This window comes from Stegostoma tigrinum, chromosome 1 (genome assembly GCF_030684315.1).
Source record: "Stegostoma tigrinum isolate sSteTig4 chromosome 1, sSteTig4.hap1, whole genome shotgun sequence".
Classification (NCBI taxonomy): domain Eukaryota; kingdom Metazoa; phylum Chordata; class Chondrichthyes; order Orectolobiformes; family Stegostomatidae; genus Stegostoma; species Stegostoma tigrinum.
Genome location: NC_081354.1, coordinates 146,548,200 through 146,566,518, shown reverse-complemented (window position 1 = coordinate 146,566,518; position 18,319 = coordinate 146,548,200). Strand labels below are relative to the sequence as shown.

Genomic DNA, 18,319 nt, shown 5'->3' with positions numbered 1-18,319 from the left:
TTATAATTATTTGTAAAATTAAAATATAATGTACACAAATCAAGCAAACATTTTAAACTTCAACTTACAGGAACCATGTCCAACTGCAAAAAGGTCATGATATTTTGGATTCCTGAAAATTACAAACAAAATTACAAATTACTTATTGTTTTCTTGTTTGCTTGCTTTTTTATTTATTCATGGGAGTTCAGTATCATTGCTCAGGCTAGTGTTTATTACCGCCCTTAACCTCACTTGATCCTGATTTTTGCTTGTTTCTTTTTCATGCTTTCCTTCTCATCCTGCTGCAAATAGCTTCCAACCTGTCTCTTTTGTATGCATTTCTAAACACCCTATTATAGGAAGGATATTATTAAACTGGAGACAGTTCAGAAAAATATTACCAGAATGTTGGTGGGAATGGAGTGGTTAAATTATAAAAATAGACTGGATAGGCTGAGACTTTTCACTGGAGCACAGGAGGTTGAGGAATGACCTTAGAAAGGTTTATAAAATTATGAGGGACATAGAAATGGTAAATAGCATTGGTCTTTTCCTAAAGTAGGGGAGTTCAAAACTGCAGGGGGGGATATGTTTAAGGTGAGAAGAAAAAGATTTAAAAGGGACATGACGAGTAACTTTATTTTACTCAGGGAGCAGTTAGTGTGTGGAATGAAAGAGCAAGTGGTAGATGCAGATGCAACTGCAGCATTTAAAAGATATTTGTATAAGTACATGAATAGGAAATGTTTGGAGGGATATAGACCAAACACAGGCAGGTGAGACTAGTTTAGTTTGAGAACATGTTCGTCATGGGGTCCTTGAATTGAAGGGTCTGTTTCTATGCTGTATGACTCCATGACTCTATGACACATTTGTCATAGAAACTGAATGGTACCCATTTTACAGTGCTGCTTGTACATTTCCACTGCTGACATTGCTTCATGATCATCTATCATTGAGGATAGAGTTTTCCTGGTGTTATGGTGCTGGGCAAGGAGGTGAGAGGCCAGGAATTTACCTCGTATTTTTCCAGGTTGTGTTCCATTTGCACTTTGTTCATTGATATCCTCCTGTAGTTTACGTCTACACTCTTTCCTCTCTTGCCTCTATTAACAACCTGGGATACATCTTCTTTGTACACATGGCTAACCATTATTAATGCTGCTAATATCACTGGTTCCTCTACTCTTTCTGTGTTAATTTCTTCTAATATTTTGTAACTCTCCAGCCTAATGTACACACTTGCCTTGTCCTTTCCATTGTAAAGGCTGGCACAAGTATTCAGTCAGGATTCATCTCACATTTTCCAGATTCACACCCAGACTACCTCTATACTCCATGATGGTCTTATTCTTTCTCTAGTTATTCTTTCATTCTTTATACTTTTTTAATTGAATAATCATTCAGTCTACCCGCTAATGCTTTCTTTGCTTTCCTAATTTCCTTTTTAAGTTTCCCCTGCACTTTTATACACTTCTGAACCTTCAGGATCTGCCATAAAATTTTCCTTTTTATTGAATCCTAACTTTTATATACCTTGACATCCAGGTTCTCCGGTCTTGGTTAATCCCTTTGCTTTATTGGAACATATCTGCGCTGAATTCCTGGTATTTTCCCCTTGAATGTCTCCCATTTCTCTGACACAGTTTCGTCTGCAAGCTGCTGCTTCCAGTCCACTTAGGCCTTAACAAAATTAACCTTACTCCAGTTTACTACTTTTATTTCTGGCTGCTTTTTACCCTTTTCTATTCAGCCCTGAAACTGCTCCACCGATCTGCTCCTTTATCCATCTTCCATCCGCCTCCCCCATCCGTCTATTTATTTCAGAATCCCCTTCCTCTCACCCATTTCTGAAGAAGGGTCCAGCTTTCCTACTCCTCTGATGCTGTTTGGCCTGCAGTGTTCATAGTTCCCACTATCTCTGAGATAAGGTAATGATCTCCAAAATACTCCCCAACTGTTATGCCTCCCATTTATATGGGGTCATTTCTCAATATTATGTCCAGAATTGCTTCCTCTCTTCTTGGGCTTTCTAACTACTGAAAAAAGGTTCTCCTGGATGCAATTTAAGAATTTTGTTCCCTTCTGACTTTCCATACTAAAACAGTCTCCGGTAATATTTGTGTAGTTAAAATCCTCTACACTCTCTGCCTTAGTATTCCTATATTTCTCTGAAATTTGATGTATATTTGATCTTCTATTCCCCCGGACCAATTCAGGCCAATAATGCACACCCAACAGTGTGTTTGCCCCTTTTTATTTTTTACTTCTACCCAATGCCCTCATTTGACGATACTTCCACATAACCATCCCTCCTAATTGCTATAACTACTTGCTCAAGTCAACATTGTGTCTTCACCACAACTCTCTGGTGCCTTGAAAACACTACCAGAAGAGATGGTAAAACCAGATACCACACCATTTAAAAGGTATTTAGACAGACACATGAAAAGGCTGAGAATAAAAGGATATAGACCATGTGGAGGCAGATGGGATTATTTTAGACTGGCATCATGGTCAGCATAGACATGGTGGGCTGAAGGGCCTGTTACTTTGCAGTACCATTCTATGATCTATTGTTCACTACCTGGAGATGAGTGGGGCCCAGCCTCAGGAGGACATCAATAGGCAGCCTCAAGGCAACTAAAAGGAGGAGAAATGTGACCGAGCTGTAAAGACAATGATGAAGTCGTGTGGATGCTGACTCTGCTGCTTCAGCCAATGAGCAGCCAAGCCCCACACACAAAATATGTACTTTCTAACTCCTCCTTGAACACTTCTTTTTGCTATGACATTGATCTTTCTTCAAGTTTTTCTTTCTCTTTATTCTTTAATGGGATGAGGGCATCGCTAGCTAGGTAGCATTTATTGTCCATTCTTAATTGCCCAGAAGGCAGTTAAGAGTCAACCACATTGCTCTGGGCCTGGAGTCACATGTAGGCGAGACTGGGTAAGAATGGCAGTTTCCTTCATTAAAGGACATTAGTGAACTTGACGGTTTTCCTGACAGTCAGCAATGGATTCCAGATCTTTTTATTGAATTCAAATTCCAACATCTGCTGTGGCGGGATTCGAACTCAGGTCCCCAGAACATTATCTGGGTCTCTGAATTAACAGTCCAGCAATAATACCACGAGGACATCACCTCTCGTTGCCCGCTCTTCAAGTTGCTGTTTCCAAACAATTTTTGTCAAATCACTTCTCAGTTTTCCGAATTTAAAAGTAAACTTCTGGACTACCTCTATTCTTTTCCATAAGTACACTGTATCTATTTGAACTGTAACCATAATTTAGAATTCTACCAACTGTCTAGATTAATTCTCTAAAACTAAGATCATAAGTGCCCCCCTTAGAGTTGTAGAGCCAAACAGCAGGCCAAACAGCATCAGAGGAGTAGGGTGTTTACAGTACAGAAAAAAAGGCTTTTTGGCCTATCAATCCTGTGCTGGTCAAAAACAACCACCTAACTATTCTGATTCTATTTTCAGCATATGGTCTAGAGCTTTGTATGTCTCAGCATTACAAGTATACATCTAAATACTTCTTAAATGTAATGAGGGTTTCTGCGTCTACCATCTCTACAAGCAGTAAATTCCAGATTCCCATCACATTTTTGGTGAAAGAAAATTTCCTCACATACCCTCTAAGCCCCTGACTTTAAACTGATCCCTCCACCAAGGTGAAAACTTCTTCCTGTCTATCCATTCAATATACTTCATAATTTTATACATCTCAATCATGTCTTCTTCAGCTTCCTCTACTGCAAGGAAAATATTCCCAGTCTATCTTCATGACTAAAACTGTCCAGCCCAGGGAACATCATGGTAAACTTCCTCTGTATCCTTTCCAGTGTAATCGTATCCTCCATATAACACGCATTTGAGGTTTGGTAACTCAGTTGGCTGGACAGGCTGGTTTACAATGCAGAGTGATGCCAACAGGTTACCATGGCTAAAGTTACCATGACGGCTCCTGCTTCTCAATCTGTCCCCTTGCCTATGTCATGGTGATGCTTAGGTTAAACTCCCACTAATCACCTCTCCCTAATAAGCAAGTGGCCTATAGTTTCTGGGTTTCAAGAATTGCAAACAATACTGTCTCTCAGTGTAGCCAAAACAGCATTTTTATGCAGTTCCCACGTAACCTCCCTGATCTTTAACTCTTTGTTTTAGCTAAGCAAAGCAAGTGTCCCACATACCTTCACCACATGATCTACATGTTCCGCTAACTAAGGAATCAGCAGAGAGGCACACTTAGGTGTCTCTGATTTTCAGTGTTTCCCAGGGTCTTACGTTCGTTGTGTACTTCCTTGTGTTCTCTGCCCTGTCCGAGTACATCACCTCATATATATCCAAATGGAATTCCATTTTTTTGAATTGAAATTCCATTATTTATTCATCTTGCTAGATTTGTTATGTATTTCCAAAAAGTGTGAGCCTGAATATGTTTGAATAATTCCACATCCTTGTACTTTTTACAGCAAAATTATTCCAGCTATTCAATTCTGAGAACCTGAAACGTTAACTCTGATTTCTCTTCACAGATGCTGCCAGAACAGTTCTGAGGAAGGGTCACCAGACCTGAAATGTCATCACTGATTTTTTCTTCACAGATGCTGCCAGACCCGTTGAGCATTGTCAGAGGTATCCTCTTTTGAATGAGATATAAAAATAAAACATACTTTGCCTATTTGGCTGGGTGGAGTTTAAAAGTTAAGTTTTATTATTTGAAGAACAGCAGAGAGTTTCCCTTGTGGTCTGGCTAATAGATGAAATTGACTAATTATTGACCTCATTTCAAGTTTGTGTTCCCTGGGTACGAAAAAGGGAAGGTTTTAAGAGAAGTGACAAATATATGACCTAAATGCAATTTTATTTTAATTTCAATGCCTTTTGTTGAACTTATCTTACATTTTATAATACTCACCAACACATGCTAGTAATTGCCAATCTCTTAGCTTTCTCATAAAAGTATTTCCACAGAGGTAGAAGAGTGCCTTCTTGATCCCGGAATTCATCAGAAGGATCTTCAAAATACTTAAAGTCTACATAAAGAAAATAAAAGTTGAACAGTGAAGTCAATACTACACTTAAAAAAATGCTGGGAAGATACATTGTCTTACAAAACATACAGAATTACTAGCTAACATACAGAAAATTCAAAATTTGGCAAATGAACTTAAACAAATAGAAGAAATTTCTTTTGTTTTTCAGTAGAGACCTGGATCAATTGTCAGGGTTGAAACTGGTTTACATCAATAACAGAACACTATCTTGTGGTGAAATGTGGGTTGGTCAATTTTTCATCATGTCTGCTTTCCTTTCCATAGGAGTTCATAGACTGATAATATAAATTCTTTTTGAGACTTACTTCCTTGTCTCACTGGTAGCATAAGTCAATTTCACTTGCAGTGATTTGTATAATTTCAAATGACGGTCATATGAGTAAAAAAAACATGAAAATGAACTGACATAGTTAGAAAAGCTCAGGCACCTGTGCTGATGTTTACCTCCATGGATAAAGTGGCAACCTTCATGCAACAAGTGTATCTTAGCCATCAGCAATGGCTGGAATACACACATCAAATGAAATGAAGAAAGGCTCACCTTGGACCTTCAGTTCCTCACTGAACACTAAAGCAGCTCTCCTGATCATGGATAACCAAGGAATATGGATTGGTCAGGGAGGGGAAAGGGACAAAGGATATGTAGAATTGGGAACTCTTGTACTCACACTTGTCATACCTGTCTGCGACGGCGCCCCGGATGGGGCCTATGAGTCACAGCAGGGAAATGAGAAGCTTTCCTTCACTTTGTGTGAAGGGTTGTACACCCTGGCACAAATACTCATTCACATAGTAGTTATACTTTATTCATTCACGACAAGTGAGCATCACTGGCTGGGCCATCGTTTATTGTCCATCGCTAATTGTCTAAATGGCAGTTAAGCATCAACAATGCTGCTGTGAGTCTGAAGGCACAAGTACGTTTGACCAGGTAAAGCTGACCGATTTCCTTTCCTAAAGAATGTTCATGAACATTTTAAGACAATTGAAAGTGGCTGCATAGTCACCATTAGAATAGGCTTTTATTTTGGAATTTTATGGAATTTAAATGTCACCACATGCTATGGTAGGATGCAAACCAATGTCCCCACACCATTAGTTTGGGGGTTCTGGTACTCTATTCCAATAACATTAACAAAATGCTACCATGTCTCTGTCATCAGTTAAATATCAGGATGTAAAATAGCAAATCAGTCTAAAAATGTATGTCTCAACTTTGACTCAGAGATTCATCATGACACAGAAGGAGATTAGTTGACTCATTGAATCCATGCCAGGTCTCTGTAGAGTAACATAGTTAGTCCTATTCCTCTCTTGTGCCTCCAATATCCTGCAGGTTTGTTCTCTTTAAGTTCCATTCAGGTGTGGTTGGTTGGCTCACTGAGCTGGTTGGTTGTTCTACAGACGTTTCATTACCCTAATCGGTAACATCATCAGTGCAGCCTCCAAAGACATGCTGTTGTGTTTTCTCACCTGTTATTTAAACTCTGGTGTCCGTTGAGCTGGATTACCTCATTTAGTTTGCTCTTCAAATTATTGACATTTTTGGGTACGGCAATCTCATGGGGAATGAGTTTCAGATTAATACTTCTCGCTGCATGAATAAAGCTCTTCCTCACGTCTCCCTGCGCCCCTTACCAATACCTTAAATCGATGTCCCCAAGTCCTTGCTGAATCAGTCTGGGGTAACACCTTTCCTTAATACTTAATCAAATCTCCATTCAATTTCCTTTGAATGAAATGCATGTTTAGGATTGATGGGTGTATATTTTATTCTTAACTTGTTTGTTTTTAATTTTAAAACTTCTGGGTTACCTTGCAGAATGTCATCAAAAGAGTTCTGGTTCACCATCCGTTCCACTATTTTGGCAACTTTACTAACTCTTGAAATATCATCACTCTGGAACAAATAAATTTTAATAAAACTAATACAGAAACAAATATTTTTCAAAAGGAATGTGTTAAGCAATTATTTAGCACAATTATGAATAATTACACCGTGCTATTTCTGATATCTCAGATACTGAAGGACTCCATGCCCATATGCAACAAGACCTGGACAGATAAGTGGTAAACCATAAAAGATTAGGAGACCAAATCTTGAATCCATGCACAATTTCGATCACCTTATTCAGGGAAGAATGTAAATGCATTGTAGGCTGTTCAGTCAAGACTTACTAGATTGATAATGGGGATAAATGCTTTGCATTATAATGATTGGTTGGACAGACTGGGCTTGGTTATCACTGGAGTTTAGAAGAGTGAGGGACAACATAATTGAAATTGAAACCAGCTTGTAACCGATGTCCATTTCAAGCCCACCGACTCCCACAGCTACCTAGAATACACCTCCTCCCACCCACCCTCCTGCAAAAATTCCATCCCCTATTCCCAATTCCTCCGCCTCCGCCGCATCTGCTCCCATGATAAGACATTCCACTCCCGCACATCCCGGATGTCCAAGTTCTTCAAGGACCGCAACTTTCCCCCCACAGTGATCGAGAACGCCCTTGACCGCGTCTCCCGCATTTCCTGCAACACATCCCTCACACCCCGCCCCCGCCACAACCGCCCAAAGAGGATCCCCCTCGTTCTCACACACCACCCCACCAACCTCCGGATACAACGCATCATCCTCTGACTCTTCCGCCATCTACAATCCGACCCCACCACCTAAGACATTTTTCCATCCCCACCCTTGTCTGCTTTCCGGAGAGAACACTCTCTCCGTGACTCCCTTGTTCGCTCCACACTGCCCTCCAGCCCCACCACACCCGGCACCTTCCCCTGCAACCGCAGGAAATGCTACACTTGCCCCCACACTTCCTCCCTCACCCCTATCCCAGGCCCCAAGATGACGTTCCACATTAAGCAGAGGTTCACCTGCACATCTGCCAATGTGGTATACTGCATCCACTGTACCCGGTGTGGCTTCCTCTACATTGGGGAAACCAAGCGGAGGCTTGGGGACCGCTTTGCAGAACACCTCCGCTCGGTTCGCAATAAACAACTGCACCTCCCAGTCGCAAACCATTTCCACTCCACCTCCCATTCCTCAGACAACATGTCCATCATGGGCCTCCTGCAGTGCCACAATGATGCCACCCGAAGGTTGCAGGAACAGCAACTCATATTCCGCTTGGGAACCCTGCAGCCCAATGGTATCAACGTGGACTTCACCAGCTTCAAAATCTCCCCTTCCCCCACCGCATCCCAAAATCAGCCCAGTTCGTCCCCACCCCCCACTGCACCACACAACCAGCCCAGCTCTTCCCCTCCACCCACTGCATCCCAAAACCAGTCCAACCTGTCTCTGCCTCCCTAACCTGTTCTTCCTCTCACCCATCCCTTCCTCCCACCCCAAACCGCACCTCCATCTCCTGCCTACTAACCTCATCCCACCTCCTTGACCTGTCCGTCTTCCCTGGACTGACCTATCCCCTTCCTACCTCCCCACCTATACTCTCCTCTCCACCTATCTTCTTTTCTCTCCATCTTCGGTCCGCCTCCCCCTCTCTCCCTATTTATTACAGAACCCTCACCCCGTCCCCCTCTCTGATGAAGGGTCTAGGCCCAAAACGTCAGCTTTTGTGCTCCTGAGATGCTGCTGGGCCTGCTGTGTTCATCCAGCCTCACATTTCATTATCTTGGATTCTCCAGCATCTGCAGTTCCCATTATCACTCATAATTGAAATGCAATTGATTCTGAATGGTGTTGATAAAGTGGATGTAAAAAGATGAGGGAATATGTTTGCAGCTTATCATTCAAACACTTTGGTTTCCCCTGTAGGGCTGAAATATCTGGATCCCTCTTGTTGTACAGTGGTAGTGCCCCTACCCCTGAACTAGAAGGCTGGGGTTCAAGTCCCATCTGCTCTAAAACTGTGTAATAACATCTCTGAATAGGCTGATTTGAAAAACAGGTTACATTAAAAAAAAGTTAGAGAGAATAAGAGTCAGATCAAAACCAGGGGGCACTTTCTTTAAAATTAGTGGTCACCCTTTCAGGACAGATGTGAGGAGAAAGTTCTTTCCTCTCAGAGTAAATTTGGAACTCTCTGCTTCAGAATCAGTAGAGATAGTGTCATTGAACATTTTTAAAGCAGAAGTAAAAGATTTTTATTAGATGGGGTATCAAGAGTATGGTGGGTGGACGGGAACGTGGAAGTTGAATGCAACCATATCAGCCATGATGTTATTGAATTTGTAGTAGTTTTGAGGCACCAGACAGTCTACCTTGCTGTTATTTGATATGGTCTTAATGTGTATGTGGATTTAGGACTATGTAGATGAGACTCACTTCAGGCACGTAAGATTCAAGAAAGGACAAGAAGGCAGACAAGGAATGCAACACACTAACTGGCAGAAATTAGGGCACCATAAGACAGACCACTGGGTGAGGAGCGGAGGTAATGAAAGACAGAGAGACGGCAGAAGGGCAGGCCTAGATACTGGACTAACAGAACAACAAGTACAATAGTAAATCATAGAAGTGACTCAAAAATAGGTAGCAGCAGCCCACATCCAGATAATTGACCTTGAAATATAAACGTGGTACTTTCAAATTTTGCTGTCTCCTCTGCATCCGTAATGTCGCTTCTGAACCTTATTTAGAAGTTAATTTCTGTGATGCATTCTTTGTTTATTTTCCAGGCTAAGAGAAAGAAATCAGCTCCAGTAAAGAAACTAGTTAAAAAGCAAAAGAACAGAGAAAGTTCTGGGGATACAAAGTGTGCTAAGAGTGACAAAGGTGATAACTCTTTTCAGGTGTGTTCTTTCTGGAGCAGCAGAGTTTAGTGAACAACTGATTATGCTAGTTATTTTTCAGCAGTCATATAATGCAGTAGATGTAGTTTATTCTGAATACTGATTTGTTGGAGACTGACCATTTTTCTTGCATCAGTTCTACTGAGTGACATTTTTATATTGTTTATGCTGTGAAAAAACTGATGTTTCTGCTCACTTCGATCAGGTTTTGAGCGGACAGGAAGAAGAGAGAGCATTTTGCTCTTGGTTCCTGGAGATGGTTATGAAGTGATTATCTTTGAGGTACCTTTTGTTTTGAGGCAATATACTAGATCAGACAGAGTACATGAAGAACATGATCTTACCATGTCTTTTCCTTTTAGGAGAAAGTATTATTTTGAAATAATTTGGAGGCTGTTTACATTACTGTTCTGCTGAGACTACCATCTATCTGGTTGGGATTTAGTCATGCATATCACTTTAAAATTTGAATTTCTACCACTAACTTGAAAGGGATCAAAACGAATTTACAAGGATATTGCAGGGATTAGAGGGTTTCTATTATAGAGAGAGGCTGAATAGAGTGGGACATTTTTCCCTGCAGAGTTGGAGGCTGAGGGATGACCTTTTGAGGTTTATAAAATCATGAGGGACATGGATAGAGTGAATAGCCAAGGTCTTTTTCCAAGGTAGGGGAGTCCAGAATTTGACAGCATAATCTTAAGGAAAGAGGGGCAAGATTTAAAAGGGACCCGAGGAGCGACTTTTCACACAGAGAGGGGTGCATACATGGAATGAGCTGCTGGAGGAGGTGGTGCAGGTGGGTACAATTACACCATTTAGAAGGTATCTGGATGGGTACATAAACAGAAAGAGTTTAGAGGGATATGGACCAAATGCTATCAAATGGGACTAGATCATTTTATGATAACTGGATGATGTGGACAAGTTGGACTAAATGGTTTAATTCCATGCTGTATGACTCTATGACCAGTAAAGAGCAAGATCCCCACCTACTTATACAAGCAAACCTGGAGGGGGAATCGGTATCAGATGCAGTATCGGTCTCAATAATGGATTGAGGCCACCTTACAAACTTTCGTAGTGCCTTGGTGGGGTTGAGGGGGAGACACACATAGCATTAAGTTAAGAAGAGTGAACCAATACTTCTGGAAACTGCTTAGTTATCATCCCTGTCCATTTATGAGCATGTAAGAATATGGAATGTGTCATTTAGGGGATAGGTCTTTTTGGGGAGTTAAGAATCACCATAGACTGTAAGGGGCATAGAGATTATGTTACAGGCCTGTAAACACAACACAAGAATAAAAGGGCCACAGTAGCCACCTTAATGCCTGTTAATGATGGCCCATGAGAACAGAATTGACGCTCCAGAATCTTGTATCAACAAGTTAGTGATATGGTGGACAAAATATAAACAGTAAAGTTTCCACTGCAAATGCTTCTGTAGGTAATGGAATCCTTCTGTATCTCTAAAACAGAGTGTAAATGGTACCTATTAGAAGAGAAGCACAGGAAGCAGTGGTTGGGATTGTGAAGAAATGAAAAGAATGAATATTAGAATGAAAGAACACAAGCCAGAACATATTCACTATTGTGGCTGAGAAGGAAACCAGATAGCTCATACCACTTATCCATAGATTATATCACCTCATTGGGGTGACACCAAGAGACTACTGAACTATTTTTTTAATGGAGTGTCACCTGAACATTGCATCTTTTAGGTACTAGACATATCTCAAGGCTATTTATTCCATTTCCACTGGAATTAGTTTGCCTTTATGGTAGGAGAGAGTCAATAGACTGGTTCAGCAGATAAATTGTTTGCCCAGTTCTTTACTTAGGTTTGAGATGCCCTGATTGTCCAGTTGCATCTTTATCAGTTCCCACTTTCAGCAGTGCTATGCGGGAAAAAAAACCTAAATATGCAAAAACACATTTTATGAACATGAAGAAGGAAAAGATTGGGTATGAAGAACACTTACCATGCTTTCAACAGCTGAAATCTTTTTCTTTGACACATCATCTTTTTTCGTAGTATGTGGCTTTGGCTTTTCTTTCTTTACGGCTTGTTTTGCTAATACTTCCTCATAGGCGTCAAATATTTCCCACTAAAAATAATAAGATATAAAGCAATTATTAAGAATGTTAACATCTTTGGCACCTCAGAAATATGTATCGCAGCAGGCATTCCACAAGAGTGGAACTTAAAAGGTATAAAATATTTAACAAGTCAGATCTGTCATCCACCAAAAGATAGTTACTGAACAGGACAACATTGAAAAACATGGTTTGAAATGAATAATGGCTAAGATGGAAAATCATTCATTTCCAAGTACTATATCTCGCAATATCTGGTGACAAAAACACAGAAAAGCAGAAGTAGAACACTTAGCCCCTCAAGACTCTTCCATCAGTCAGTAAGATCACAGTGATATGTTTGTTTCAAATTCTACAATCCCACACAATAATGTTTGATTCCTTTGCCTAAAATTAATCTACCTTAACTTTAATAATATTCAGTGATCCCACTTGCACCAGCACCTGAGTCAGAGAGTTCCAAAGTTTCACAGCCCTCTGAGAAACATTTTCATCTATGTCCTAGAATGGGAACACCTCATTAAAAAACAGTTTCCCATAATTCCGGACTGACCCACAACAGAAAAAATTCTTCCTATTTCCACCTTGTCAAGGCCAATCACACGATCATATACACTTCAATCAAGTTATCCTCACTCTTCTAAACTCCAGCAGAAACAAACCCAGCCTGTCCAAACAATTCCCAAAAGACAATCCACTGATTTCAGCTGTCAATCTTCTTTGAACCACCTCCAATTCATTTATATGCTTCTTTAAAAAATGAGACTTCAACATCAGAATATACAGGGAGAAATGTCCTCACAAATGTCACTAATGTCCTGTATAACTGATGAATAATATCCTGGCTTCTATATTAAATTCCTAGATAACAAAGTGTAGACCTGAATGAACACAGCAGGCCAGGCAGAATCTCAGGAACACAAATGCTGACATTTCGGACCTAGACCCGTCATCAGAAATCGGAGCGGGGAAGAGGGTTCTGAAATAAATGGGGAGAGAGGGGGGAGGCGGATCGAAGATGGATAGAGGAGAAGATAGGTGGAGAGGAGACAGACAAGTTGAAGAGGCAGGGATGGAGCCAGTAGAGGCGATGTAGGTGGGGAGGTAGGGAGGGAATAAGTCAGTCCAGGGAGGACAGACAGGTCATGGGGGCAGGATGAGCTTAGTAGGAAGAAAATGGGCGTGCAGCTTGACGTGGGAGGAGGGGATAAGTGAGAGGAAGAACAGATTAGGGAGGTGGGGATGAGCTGGGCTGGTTTTGGGATGCAGTAGGGAGAGGGGAGATTTTGAAGCCTGTGAAATCCAGATTGATACCATTGGGATGCAGGGTTCCCAAGCAGAATATGAGTTGCTGTTCCTGAAACCTTCGGGTGGCATCGTTGTCGCACTGCAGGAGGCCCATGATAGACATGTCATCTGAGGAATGGGAGGGAGAGTTGAAATGGTTCGCAACTGGGAGGTGCAATTGTTTATTGCGAACTGAGCGTAGGTGTTCTGCAAAACGGACCCGAAGCCCCCGTTTGGTTTCCCCGACGTAGAGGAGGCCACAACGGGTACAGCGGATGCAGGAAAACTACGTTGGCAGGTGTGCAGGTGAACATCTGCTTGATGTGGAAAGTCTTCTTGGGGCCTGGGATAGGGTGAGGGAGGAGGTGCAGAGCCAGGTGTATCACTTCCTGCGGTTGCAGGGGAATGTGCCGGATGTGGTGAGGTTGGAGGGGAGTGTGGAGCGGACAAAGGGACTCACGGAGAGAGTGGTCCCTCCAGAAAGCAGGCAAGGGTGGCGAGGGAAAAATGTGTTTGGTGATGGGGTCGGATTGCAGATGGATCCAGAGGTTGGTGGGGTGGTACGTGAGGATGAGGGAGATTCTCTTTTGGTGGTTATTGCAGGCACGGGGTGTGAGGGATGAGTTGCGGGAAATACGGAAGACACGGTCGAGGGCATTCTCGACCACGTGTGGGGCAAGTTGCGATCCTTGAAAAGCTAGGACGTCTGAGATGTACGGGAGTCGAATGCTTTGTCCTGGGAGCAGATGCAGCGGAGGTGAAGGAATTGGGAATAGGCGATGGCATTTTTACAGGAAGGTGGCTGAGAGGGGATGTATTCTAGGTAGCTGTGGGAGTCAGTGGGCTTGAAATGGATATTGATTTCTAGGTGGTTGCCTGACAGAGAGGTCCAGGAAGGTGAGGGAGGTGTTAGAGTTTGTCCAGGTGTACTTGAGGTTGGGGTGGAAGGTCTTGGTGAAGTGGATGAACTGTTCAATCTCCTCATGGGAGCATGAGGCGGCACCAATACAGACATCAATGTAACGGAGGAAGAGGTGGGGTTTAGGCCAGTGTGGGTACGGAAGAGCGATTGTTCCACTTATCCTACAAACAGGCTGGAATCCCCGCCTCTTTAACTTGTCTGTCTCCTCTCCGCCTATGTTCTCCTCTATCCATCCTCAATCTGCCTCCTCCCTCTCCCTATTTATTTCAGAACCCTCTTCCTCTCCCCCATTTCTGATGAAGGGTCTAGAGCCAACACATCAGCTTTTGTGCTCTTAAGATGCTGCTTGGCCTGCATTGTTCATTCAGCTCTACACTTTGTTATCCCAGATTCTCCAGCATCTGCAGTTCCTATTATCTATATTAAATTCCTCTTGTCAGAAAAGATTGCATCTCATTGGTCTTCTTGATTTTGCTGTAACTACATACTAATATTTTGTGTCTCATGCTGCCATCTCCTAACCTTTCAAAGCCTGTCCATCATCTACAAGTCTAGAAGGGTCAAGTCAGAAATATGTTGGAATACTCCCCAGTTGTGTGGATGGGTGCAGGTCCAACAACAGTCAAGAAGCTTGACACCATCCAGGACAAAACAGCCTGACATTTGACATTTCATCCACAAGAATTCACTCCCTCCACCATCCACACTCAGTAGCAGCAATGCATACTATCTAAAAGACACACCACAGAAATTCACCAAAGATCCTTCGACAGCACTTTCCAAACTTGTGATCACTTCTGTCCGGAAGAAGGTGGGCAACAGATGTATGGGATCACAGCCACCTGCAGGTTCCTCTCCAAACCACTCAACTTCCCGATCTGGGAATGTATTACCATTCTTTCGCTGTCGCTGGGTAAAAATTCTGGAATTCCCTCCCTAATGGCATTGTGGGCCCACTTATAGTATATGAACTGTCACTCGCCACCACCTGGTTGAGAGCAAATAGGAATGGGCAATAAATGCTGACAACCAACAACATCTATGTTCCACAACAGAATATTAGAAAAATGAACTCGAACATATAAATCCTTCAATACATCAGATATCCAATATCATTCTCCATTTAAGTAATATTCTGCTTTACCATTCTTCCTGCCGAAATAAACATCACATTTTCTCCCCATGTACTCCATTTGCCAAATTTTTGCCCTATCACTGAATCCGTCTGTCAATACTTGTCCAGCAATTTGCCCAAGTTGATTAGCCCTGTTAGCATTGTAGTGTACCTGAGAACTATAGATCATATTGTCAGATTTCATATTGTTTGCAAACCAAAATAGGCATCACTTAGAGGGCTCAGTAACATTATATATTGAGATGGCTGAGTCCAGCAGTATATACCTATCAAACCAAGCCTGAACTAGACCAGCGATATAAATACTGTGGTTACCAGTACACATAAGTAAAAGAAAACACAGGTGCACAATCATGATCATGAGAGAAAGTATACTATGAAAACTAATGGGACTAATGGCTGCTCAGTCCCCAGGATCTGATTTCCTTAATGAATGCATTCTCCACTGCAATCCTCGACCAATCAAAGTTGATTTTCCAGCAAATCATCACTGCCTTTCATGCAGTATAAATGTTGATTCCATGAATTAGAATTCTTGTCAATTGTTCTGATGAGTAGAGGAAGAAAAGCTTAACAAAATGTGTCCCTTTCTTTAGCAATGTATCATGTATTTGTGCAATGAAATGATCTACGCATTTAACAGCAGACATTATTTACTAGATAGTAATGCTGTCCAATGTTTTCTTTCTGTGATGCTCATAAGCATTTGCACATATTTTGTTTGTTATTGAACAACTAAGAACAACATACATGCGTATATCACCTGATTCGCTGTAGAAGAGAAACTTGCTCGAGGAGGTGGTTCTGTCTGGCATCCATTTTCCTTTGTAAAGAATAGAAAAAATTTAGCACAAAAATGTCAAACAAGCTATCATTCTTGGTTGTGTCATATTCTGCATCAAATAGTTTGTGTTTATTGTATTTTGCTTGACGCTGAACACAGAAAATCTGATTGACTTAGAGATTGTATCTTATTACAATGTTAATGGAAAGCCAGAGATACCAAATGAACAGATGCTACAGTTCAGCGACCTCAGGCCATTGAAACACGAGCTGGCCAAGACATTGACCCAGATGGAAGAAAGACAGATTTGGAGTTATCTAAGGTTACTACGGCCAGCACTATGCTGTGCCCACACACCTCTTGAACAATACATAGGAGCAGACTTGCACCAGTTGACTTTTGAGTCTTTTCTGCCATTCAATCACAGCCGATTACAGTCTTGGTAATTATACTTCATTGGCTTTAACTCAATGATAGTATTCTCACCTCTGAATCAGACAACAGTTAAAATCCCCCTCAAGAATCTTGAGCATATAGCCTTGTCACTTAAGTGCAAGGCCAAGGGAGTGCTGCATTGCATTGCAAATTAAAGATTAAACCCACTTATCTTTGCCCACTTGCGAAGTACTGCATAAGACTAAGAAGAATATGAAGTGCACCAAAGACTATGGTGTAGTCTGGTGGGGTACAGGTTATTACCTAAATATTGGTAAAATTCTTGCTGGCATAAGAAAAATCCAAATGGACAAAACTGCAGCAACAAAAAGGTTGGATGAACCTTTACTGGGATCATTAAGCCCCTATACTGAAAGGTGCTGGATTAAAAGTATCAGTTGACATTTATTTTCAACAGCTAAACTATTAACAACATTAAAAAATACTACAGAAAAACTATTGGAAAATTAGATATAACAGGCCTTTATTTGGTTATTTGTCTTTATTTGCAATAGTTAGGACTCAGCAAGTCATATCCTTGGTTCTATTTCCAAAGTATCATAGCTTCAAGGTACACATGACAGTCTCAAAGAACACCTGGATAGAGTGAACTAGGCTGAGAATTGAGGAACTGAAGACATTTTCAGAGGATAAACTGAGAAAGGAGAAGCCAGTAGGAATTCCAGAGGAAAATAATTCATATTGGAGTGACACACCGTTGTTCCTTCTTTTCCATTGCTATCCAGTCCACTTTCAAAGTAGGTAGCAAAGGAAATCCATTATAGTATGTCAACAACCTCAGTCCACCACTTCTACACTGCACTGACTGCACTTCAAAAGTAATTCATTGGATGCAATACTCTTTGAGGTGAGTGATGGTTTTGATAAGCATAATATAAATATGATTTTTTATTCCTTCTTTTGGGACTATATCTTTTCTTGGTCAATTATAACACACTTACTTCCTTACAGGAGGAAGAGAGATGGTTGACGTAATTATGCCCAGGACTTTAAACCAGCAGTAATTCTCATTTTACTAATTAAGCCATTCTGTTGAAAGTGGAATGGATGGATAGTGTCTATTTTTCAGAAATTGGATATACTGAATGCTTGGATAAACCTGTTTGCAGACTTTCAATGTCGCAGCACAGTGATGGATGAGGCATCCTCAATCCTCAAGCCATTCATAAACAACACATCTTAGCATTGGAGAAGTACTGTGAAACTATTAAATGTATTGGGTTTCAGGAATTTTAATGCAAAAAAAAAAGCTGTTAGTAACTTTGAGAGACTAAACAGAATTTTGAATTTGGACAAACTTTCACAGAGATATGGCAAATTTTAAAATGAATTATCAAGTAACTTTAATAAAAATGTGGGTCATTAGGGCAGGTGGAACAAATGAACTGGACGACAAACAAAGGCTCACTCAGCAGCACCAAGAGGGAATGCCCTGGTTACAAGACCTGTCAATAGTACTAAACAGCATCTTGGCAACCTCCAATTGGACAACTGGACAAAGCCTTTTTGAAGTCATCACTGGAAGGCCTGTATTGCTGCCAGGAACAACTGGTTTATGGAAAGCCGGTTTGCCACTTAATGAGTGGTGCACTGTTGAAGTATTGTCAAAACCTAACGAATGTTGACAGTTCTGCTTCCCAATAGGTATCGGCCTCTTGAGGTGACCCTCCCAAAGAAGGATGCAATATCATCACAGGAACGTGGGTCTTTGTCAAAAAAGTCCATAAAGATCTGCGGTGAGCTAAGTGGGAAGGGCCAAACAAGTGTAGCTGACCACTTTAGTGGCAGTAAAAATTGAAGGGAAGAAAACATGGATGTACG

General features: G+C 41.3%; 1 protein-coding gene across 1 annotated transcript in view; it reads right to left on the bottom strand.

Moving 5' to 3' along the window:
* Window positions 1-18,319, bottom strand: part of dnai1.2 (dynein, axonemal, intermediate chain 1, paralog 2) — a 244,312-nt gene that overhangs the window by 145,699 nt on the left and 80,294 nt on the right. The window contains exons 8-12 of the mRNA XM_059651517.1: window positions 16,022-16,081; window positions 11,800-11,925; window positions 6,863-6,947; window positions 4,909-5,026; window positions 69-112 (exon numbers count right to left, since the gene is read on the bottom strand). Coding sequence (XP_059507500.1) covers window positions 69-112; window positions 4,909-5,026; window positions 6,863-6,947; window positions 11,800-11,925; window positions 16,022-16,081 — 433 coding nt within the window. The remainder of the gene's footprint in view (window positions 1-68; window positions 113-4,908; window positions 5,027-6,862; window positions 6,948-11,799; window positions 11,926-16,021; window positions 16,082-18,319) is intronic.